Source organism: Oncorhynchus mykiss, chromosome 25 (genome assembly GCF_013265735.2).
Source record: "Oncorhynchus mykiss isolate Arlee chromosome 25, USDA_OmykA_1.1, whole genome shotgun sequence".
Taxonomy (NCBI): domain Eukaryota; kingdom Metazoa; phylum Chordata; class Actinopteri; order Salmoniformes; family Salmonidae; genus Oncorhynchus; species Oncorhynchus mykiss.
Window position 1 is genome coordinate 33,695,091 of NC_048589.1, and position 9,817 is coordinate 33,704,907.

A 9,817-nucleotide genomic window follows, 5' to 3' on the forward strand; every position below is an offset into this window, starting at 1 on the left:
CATGAATCGGCAATCATTTAATCTGTATTACCACTCTTGTGTTTGATAGCCTACCTGATGCGTTCAAGAAAACGTTATAAGAAGAGTAGAAGCTTCATATCAACTTTATCATTTAGGACCCTTTTCCTGAATTTATCCACATGCGATTCAAGCGCTATTTCCAAGAAAAATTGTGTATTTTGCATTTTTTCAAATGTTTTTCACTGTCTATTTTGCCACATCAGAGGCTTCATATATGCGCATGAATCGGCAATCATTTAATCTGTATTACCACTCTTGTGTTTGATAGCCTACCTGATGCGTTCAAGAAAACGTTATAAGAAGAGTAGAAGCTTCATATCAACTTTATCATTTAGGACCCTTTTCCTGAATTTATCCACATGCGATTCAAGCGCTATTTCCAAGAAAAATTGTGTATTTTGCATTTTTTCAAAAATCTGGAAAACAACACACTTTTAGCCTACTGTCAATCTAGGCCTATTAATTTCCAATTCATAAACATAGATCATATGATTAGAAATAGATGAACAAATGTGAAAGGTGACAAAGGAAATAGAGAGGATTCAGATATGATTTAATGTATATTCATTGTTCCTGTAATTATCATTCATTGCAACATATTGACAAATCAATTTAGTCAAATCCCCAAACACGTCTGTATGGTTATGAGTTGACAAATATAGCCTTGTCCTTTTATCTTATAAAGGTGACAAAACGCTGTTTCATATTAAGTGTGATTTATGTTTAACTCTATGAAATATATTCTCCCCATTGATGTAGTTTCAAAATATTATTTGCGGTAAATCGTGATGATGAATACACCACTCAAATATGAGATGTCATGTCAGCTCGCGAAGTATTAACACACGCCAGAAAACGGATCAAGGCTCCTTGCTCACCACATCTTCGGGACGTTATGCATAACAACAACTTTAAATTAAATATAAATAGCTTACCCCATTGCAATAATAAAAGTAATATTTACTATACAACTGTGCAACATCATGGCAAAATAGTTCATTACTTCAGTCCACATCACATTTACACTATGTACAAGAAGTCCCAATCGAGTATGTAGCCTATTTGCGCATCCACCCATACACTATGCAACCTATACAACCGTTCTATTGTTTTGTGTTAATATTCTACCTATCAGCTGTCCGAATCCACGTCACTTTTGTTTTCCTCGGTTTTCTCTGCGAGTGTTTTCATCGATTTGTTCCATTTCTGCGAGTTTTCAGACTCTTCCGAGGACGACCTTTTCTGTCTTCTCCATTTCGCTCGTCTGTTTTTGAACCACACCTATGTGAAAATAAAAGATGCAGTTGTTTACTTTGTATGACATATTTGTTAGACCGTGTTGTAGAGTAATTCTAAAGTCGTTTGAGCGTAATAGAACATATTGTAATGAAACAGCAGGGAGCATCAAAAAAATGTTGGCACTATAAAGACGTAAACGTTTGCTATTATTATGTGCGTAACGCTTGGATCGAATATTTGGCCTTTCAACTGAAGTTGAAGGTATTGATACCTTTATTTTCGTGGTATGGAGAGATCCTTCACATATTTTCTGAAAATCAACGCAGCCTAATGTGTGTATAGGGAGGTAGACAGCCAGCAACACAGGTCCGTGCATACACTCACCTCGACCTTCTCTTCCCGTAGGTGCACTCTTCGCGCGAGCTGTTCCCGTGTGCCGACGTCAGGGTACTTGGTCTCCTGAAATAGATTTTCCAGGGCCTCGAGCTGCTCGTCGGTGAAGATAGTCCGGTGCCTCCTCTTGCGTCGGCAGTGGAGCTGGTTCAGGAGCTGGAGCTCCGTCCGAGACAAGGTGCCCACGTTCATATAGGACATCATCTGGTGCGGGATGGGAGAGATGAGCACGGAGCCCGTGCGGTCATAACCTGCATGGATCAATAAACATACTAGATTCATTAGAAACATTTGTTTGTCCTCAATTAATAATTAATTTCGCAACACACCCAATAGCCCTATAAAGACATCACAAATGAAAAACAATGAGAACAAAAAACAACGCAGCACAAATCAAGCTATTTAGACAGCAAAAACAACACCTTTACGCATGTATAATATAGACCACGCATCATCCCATGCAAATGTCTACACAAAGTTTAACATAAAATGTATTCTAGTTAATGCGTAAAAGTAAAACTGAATTAGAATAGGCCTATACCATGGATAGACTTCTTAAATAGGGTAAAGGTGCCACCAAAATTACTGCATGTGTAATGTTGCGCAATGGGCGCATTCACAAGTTAAAACACCAACCAAGACCTGTATCTATCATCCTCTATAACCTAACAATGTTTTAACTTTTGCTTGTTATTACAGGCATCGTTACATTGTCCAGTGCCCAAGGAACATGCAGAGTTTAAACGTTTACTTTTGGCTACAGATAGAAGTGGGAAAGGGCAACCTACCGGTTGGAATACACGGGCACTGTTGCGAGCCGAGGGCTGGGATAGCGCTGCAGCAAGCAGGGCCACTGGGGCCCTGCACATGCATTTGTCCATAATAATAGTTATTATATCCTATTCTAGTCCCGTTCACCGCCTCGATGGCCGATGGAGAAGATCCAGTAGTGTGCGAGTAGAGTCCATTATAATCGGCAGCGGTGTAGATGGAATCCGTGAGGTTCGAGAACACCACCGGGGCATTCCGATGGAGGAGCACTGAGTCCTTGCAAGTAGGTCTCCCGGCCAGGATACTGTCGATGCTAAACATACCAGCGGGCATCACCGATACTTGGAAAGGATGATAAAAAACCTCGTTGCTTTTAAAAATCCTAAATTCGTTTCGGTCAGGAAACAGTCAGCGGAAAGTTCCTAAATCTGCGTCATAACATCGAGTTTGTTGACGTTGGCGTGTTTTTCTCTTGTTGGACCAACTCCGGTGGCCGGTGGGTGCATTGAGACCAAAGCTTCACTAACTTGTTTTCGTGGTCCTCTTGAACTCCAGCCCCGTTATATACTCAGCTGACGTCACCGACCAGTTGAGCCTGTGCTGGAGAAGCGGATGACAAGCCAAGAGCAGAGAGAGGCTGGTTTTAGGGTTAGCGCACAATGATGTGAAAGGCACAGATCTGTGTATTGGGAATTAAATTAAATTAATCCGTACTGTTTGCAGACGTTTGAAACAAACCACACAATTCAGTGCAATGTCAGCCATGAGGGCTAATTGTACAATGTAGGCTAATCAGTTTAATTTAATTGTCAGCAAAATTATATTCGTAGACACATTTCCTGTGAACCTATTACTGAAAAAGCAGGTGCTGCTTCCTGTAAAATATATCTGTACTAATAAATGTAACTATAGGACTACCTGTTTTCAGTTCGCTGCAGATAGCGACTGGCACGAGCTGCAACAAACACTCAAACTGGACAGTTTTTTCTCAATCTCTTCATTCAAAGACTCAATCATGGACACTCACTGACAGTTGTGGCTTCTTTGTGTGATGTATTGTTGTGTCTACCTTCTTGCCCTTTGTGCTGTTGTCTGTGCCCAATAATGTTAGTACCATGTTTTGTGCTGCTACCATGTTGTTGTCATGTTGTGTTGCTACCATGCTGTGTTGCCATGTGTTGCTGCCTTGCTATGTTGTCTTAGGTCTCTCTTTATGTAGTGTTGTCTCTCTTGTCGTGATATGTGTTTTGTCCTATATTTATATTTTATGTTACATTTTTAATCCCAGCCTCCGTCCCGGATGGAAGCCTTTTGCCTTTTGGTAGGCCGTCATTGTGAAGAAGAATTGGTTCTTAACTGACTTGCCAAGTTATATAGAGTTTAAATAAATAATAAATAAATAATAAATAAACATCAATTTGTGAAACTAATACATGTAACTTCTGTCCAGGCTATAGGACTACATCAATTTATTTGTGAAACTGTGTGTGTATGTGTCTCTAATAATCTTCATTTTATTTACAGACCATACATGCAAAATGGGTGTCCATAAACAATCCAAATGTTCTATCACCAGATCCCAAAATACACACCACAAATAACCATTATGGGAAAGGCCCCACTCTCCCCTCTCCTTCCCTTCGCACTCTCCTTCTAAGAATATCAAAATATAGGCCTATAACATTTAATCAAATATATTCCATTGCTTATGAGGATCCGGATCTCTGTCTTTGTTGCCGCATAATAATTGGGAAACAGTCGGTTTGACACGACCGTTACATAGCTCACCAGAGGAGGGTTCGAGAGGAGATTATCGCTGTTTACCACATCAACGGAGCTATCTCGTGGGTAGGAAATCATTAACTTTAAACACCTCCGCTAACTACTCATTCAGTGAACATATTATTATCGCTGTGATAAGATAACGGTCATTATCGCTTCTATTCTCCGAGTTAGAGAACTTTAACTATTTGCACATCATTACAACACTGTATATATACATAATATGACATTTGATATGTCTTTATTATTGTGGAACAGCAATGTTTACTGCACATTTTTTATTGTTTATTTCACGTTTGATTGTTTTACTTGATTTGGCAGTGTGAACATACGTTTCCCATGCCAGTAAAGCCCTGAAATTGAACTGAATTGAAAACGTATTACAATTACACGGCTAATCAAATGAAATGCGCGGGTGTGAAATGAGGCGAATGTTACTTTAGAGCGCATTTTCAATTTAGTGAGAACGAAGTGAGGAGGAGGGAACGTGGTGTAGCCTCGACCCTGGGTTACCCACCTTGGTAATTCAACTCAGGCGTTATGGATTTTACAGTCAGGAGCGTGTTGATTGCATTCCAACTATCACTGATAGACTTAAGTATTGTGCAAACGATTTACCTAGAATATATATATATTGATGAACATTGTACACAATCACGCCTATGTAGAAAATGATCAAATCATTTGGGTTAAATGAAACATGATATAAAATCCATATTTCATCAAGTGTTTATTTAATAGATTTGATGGACTTCATAGAAAAGTTGTAGTAATAAATAAGCATATTGATTCGATTTGTACAATAGACCTACACAAACAAAACAATTGCCTACATTATAAAAACATAAACATGAACAATTTACATTTCTGGTAAAATACGGCCACAGGGAATACATTTCGATTTTCTTAGATCAATTTAATTGATAAACAACTCTGCAATTATACAGTAATGATATTGAACACATTTTGACAATATGTTAATGCACAACTTATGTTTAAGGTTGATTTGTGTTGAAAAGGGTACAGTCTTAAAAAGTGCAAACAAGTATTAATTCATGTGCATAATGCTTTTAGGTATCATATAGCCTAATTCAATAAAACCGTGTTCATATTTCATTCTAAGTTAACAGAATTTTATGATTATGACGTTTTCCAGCCTAAACATTCAATAGGCGATTCCAATACAACAACATATAAATGATTGATCACATAGCTTAGTCTAACCTTGTTCCATAAAAAATTGACATAGAAAAGTTCTGAAAAACAAAACATAAAAAAATATATATTTTCCATATAGGGGCAAAATTAAGAATGCAAAACCAATAACTTATAAACAGTCATTATTTTGACGTCCACGTTTAAGACAAACGGATGTTAATTTCTCCCTCCTAAATTATCTTATTTTGTCGATAGATCGTGGGACTCGGCTTCCGAGAATCATTCCGAGGTAAGAATTGTGTGTTGTCTCTATCGTCGAATAAATCACTTGCATGAGCAAATAAGACGTAACATCATTGACAAAGATGGTTCCATTGACTGTAGGACGTTTTTTTCCCCCGATTGTTAAACGGATTTACATTTATTAAGTATATTGTGTATTGTAGCCATTATATGCTAATGGTTTCAAATGTAACGTATTTTGATTGAAATAAATACCAAAAAAGATAATGTGCTCTTGAATTTTTCTCCGATGTGTTTAAATGAATTGCTTGTATTGCTTAACTTCATGTATAATTTTGACAGAAATTGTCCTGTAGCCTTTTGATATGTAAACATTCATCCTTTTTATGCGTTATTTAATGGCTCTGCTCTGCAGTCACAATGTAATTCAAAGCAAGAAAAAAAAGTGATATGCCATTATTATTTTCTCTCTTTTTCTTACATTTCAACTTCCAAGGGGCAGTGAAAAGAGGGAGTAAAAAATGATTGCTAAAACGAAACGGCCATTTGAAATTAAAAGCCTCGAAAGACGTATGAAGGCACCACTTACTTACTGAATAGATAGCGTCAGACACGGCGGTAAATGGTGCCCGGAGACATACACCCACAATGGGTGTCCCTCTTGCCGGCATCTTTATATATCATGGGCCTGATCTCTAAAACCTGTTTAAAAACAGCAAATCAAAAAGGGACTTTGTAATACAACCGCATTCAAGCTAGGATAAATAAAAGACAGAGAAAAGCGAGGCTCTTAGCATTTGAGTATGAATCATGTATTAAGAGCCTTTTAACAGCACATGTCAGTGTCACTATAGTGGCTGGATGACATGTCACTGCATAGGGACAGCCATCTTAAAAAAAGAGAGATACGTGAAAAAAGATGTATTCTACATATTACACCAACCGCTATAGGCATATGTACTGTGAAAGCAATCCTGAAATACACAGTGGAAAAGACAATTCACTTAGGCATCAAGTGATTGAGAGGCACCTGAATGGGCCTACCAATACCCCTTGACAATACAAACCCTGTAGCTCTGAATTAAGATTTAAACAGGCAGAGCACATTGTACTGCGGCACAGATGCCCCTTTTGCATCAACATTGGCTCTGATAATCAGATAATCCTTTGTGTGTGTGTGTGTGTGTGTCAAATCACATTTATTCGTCATGAACACAGTTTACAGCAGGTACAAAAGGTGAATCGAAATGCTTGGGACTCAGCTTCGTAGAGTCATTCCGAGGTAAGAATTAATCGTCAAATAAATAATCTATCCGTAGATAAAATGCAACACAGTTGACAAGGATGCTTCCATTGACTGTAGGATTGTTATTTTTTCCGATTGCCAAGCAGCTTAACATTTAATAAGTAAGTACATTATTTATTCAGTAGCGATTTTAGCATGTACATTTTGTACATGTGGGATGGATGCCAGCAAAGCCACTACACTACACAAAACTAAACAATACATTAATTGCACTATAACGGTGACAAACGGTGCCCACAAACTGTTATGGCCTACATAAAGCTGTCCCAACAGCAGTCCCAACATCTTACCACTGCTACACCTGGCCATCAGCGGAGCCTTGTCTGGCAGTGAAACAGTTAATTAATTCTCACTTACTGCCTTTAAAAAAAAATACATAGCTGATATGCCTGACTTACTAAACAAATCGTATGTCTACTGACAATTGAGCTGTACAAACTATGGCATAAGGGGGCAACAAGTGGATAAGAGGTAATCAATAATTTCAATTAAGACATTAAGACGAGCTAGGACTGATGTAATCAGTATAACTATTTGATCAGCACTTTTGAAATGTACAGCAACAGAATACAGAACAAGGGCCGTTTTTACAGTCTTCTCCCTGTACACCAAGTCAGAATCATAGGGTAAATAAAGGGGGCATATAGACAGACAATGAAAGCTCTTACAATATTCAATGATTACATTTTTGTTTATATGTTTGCTCGGGTGCCAAGCCAATCTGTGTATTTCAACAGGGGTACAGGCAGATGGAGAGACGGATGTGTGTGTGTGCGTGTTTTGTGTTTTTGTGTGTATGCAGGGCCCACAGCCATGATCCAGCCTGGCCAAAGGATTAACCCTAGCAGAGCTCTCTCTAAATCACATCTATCATTTCATGCATACAGCCGAGGAGAAATCCATATTTATTATATGTGTCAGAGCTGTCATGTGCAGGGTGCCTGCTTTACAGTTATACAGTGTGCCTATTGTTGGATCACAGAGGGCTGTGTTCAACGTCACCGCTGATGAAACCATATTAAACCCATGTGTATGTGAAAGCCCAGGAACAGTTTAAGGACACCCCGAAAGCATCTGGGTATTGAACCCCCCCCCCCCCCCCCCCCCCCCCCTATTTATAATAAAATCAATTCTGCCACAAAGAAGCATTGCAGTCTTCTGTAAAATGACTAGTGCTGACAAATTATTGACACAATTTCAGTTAAATTTACATGCCTATGGATTGATACAGATAATCATAACCGCGGGAAATAGGGGTGCAGCAGCACCCCCTGATAAATCTAAATTAAAAACATAAGCACCCCCAACTCATAGCACCACCTACCCAAAACATCTTCCTGTGGCCATGCATATCATTCTTAATGAAATAGCCTATATGCACGTAACAATGAATCAGAGACCAAATACAGTATATAGTCATCGATATATGATAAGACCCTGGTAGTAATTGTAAGCTGTAATTGTAAACTACACATAATCATCTTTGGAATATTTAGAAATAAATACATATCTAGATACAATACTAAGAGCTGCTCTGATTTCAATCCTTCTGATACAATGTTTACGTATCAGATCCAGTGATATATGGAGGAATTTTAACAGTATCCATCCACTTGTGGTAGATTAGGAATTCAGAGGCCGAGTACAAAACTGCCCTGTATGAATATGTTGGCCTGACGGCCTATATACACGGATGAGCAACTGCATTGCGACGAGAGAGTCCCTCCAGCCTGTTCATTTTCAAAATGGCAGTGTAGACACATATTGAGCCGAGAGCCATCCCATCTTGCGTTCCATAGTCATTTTCAACTTTTTTTTCGACAACAGTTTCATTCACTACTAACATCAAATTATCACTCTACACACAATACCCCACAATGACAAAGCAAAAATGGGGTTTTAGAAATGTTTCCTAATATATTAAAAATAAAAAACAGATATATCACATTTACATAAGTATTCAGACCCTTTACTCAGTACTTTTTTGAAGTACCTTTGGCAGCGTGTACAGCCTTGTGTATGACATTACAAACTTGGCACACCTGTATTTGGGGAATTTCTCCCATTCTTCTCTGCAGATCCTCTCAGGCTCTGTCAGGATGGATGGGGAGCATTGCTGCACAGCTATTTTTAGATCTATCAAGAGATGGTAGATCGGGTTCAAGTCTGGGCTATGGCTGGGCCACTCAAGGACATTCAGAGACTTGTCCCGAAGCCAATCCTGCACTGTCTTGGCTGTGTGCTTAGGGTTGTTGTCCTGTTGGAAGGTGAGCCTTTGCCACAGTTTGAGGTCCTAGGCACTCTGGAGTAGGTTTTCATCAAGGATTTCTCTGTACTTTGCTCTGTTCATCTTTGCTTCGATCCTGACTAGTCTCCCAATCCCTGCCACTGAAAAACATCCCCACAGCATGATTCTGCCAACACCATGCTTCACCGTAGGGATGGTGCCAGGTTTCCTCCAGACGTGACTGTTTGTATTCAGGCCAAATAGTTCAATCTTGGTTTCATCAGACCAGATAATCTCATTTCTCATGGTCTGAGAGTCTTTAGGTGCCTTTTGGCAAACTCCAATCGGGCGCTCAATTTTGTGTCTCACAGTATACTTATGTCAAATTTCTACCAACCTGTTTTTGCTTTGTCATTATGGGGTATTGTGTTTAGATTGCAGAGTTTAATAAACATTTTAGGATAAGGCTGTAACGTAACAAAAAGTGGAAAAATCAAGGTGTCTGAATACTTTTCGAAGGATCTTTATTTTACACAGTTGTGTATGAGATTTATCAATTTAATGAAGTTATGACACGTTTAGTTTTAGGAGATGTGATTGTGTCTGGGTAACTTGTGGGTCACTAATTTGCCGCTAACACCTTGGAAAATACATAATGGAAAACACTATGGACAGCA

The 9,817-nt window shown here is 38.8% G+C and overlaps 1 protein-coding gene across 1 annotated transcript; it reads right to left on the reverse strand.

The window, feature by feature from the left end:
- Nucleotides 1–522: 522 nt before the first annotated feature.
- LOC110505811 (homeobox protein goosecoid) lies at nt 523–3,017 on the reverse strand. The gene is made up of 3 exons (XM_021585265.2): nt 2,442–3,017; nt 1,645–1,904; nt 523–1,302 (listed from the first exon to the last, which is right to left on the reverse strand). The coding sequence occupies exons 1-3, from the start codon at nt 2,755–2,757 to the stop codon at nt 1,153–1,155; spliced, it is 726 nt and encodes a 241-aa protein (XP_021440940.2). The 5' UTR covers nt 2,758–3,017; the 3' UTR covers nt 523–1,152.
- Between the last annotated feature and the right edge of the window lie 6,800 nt (nt 3,018–9,817).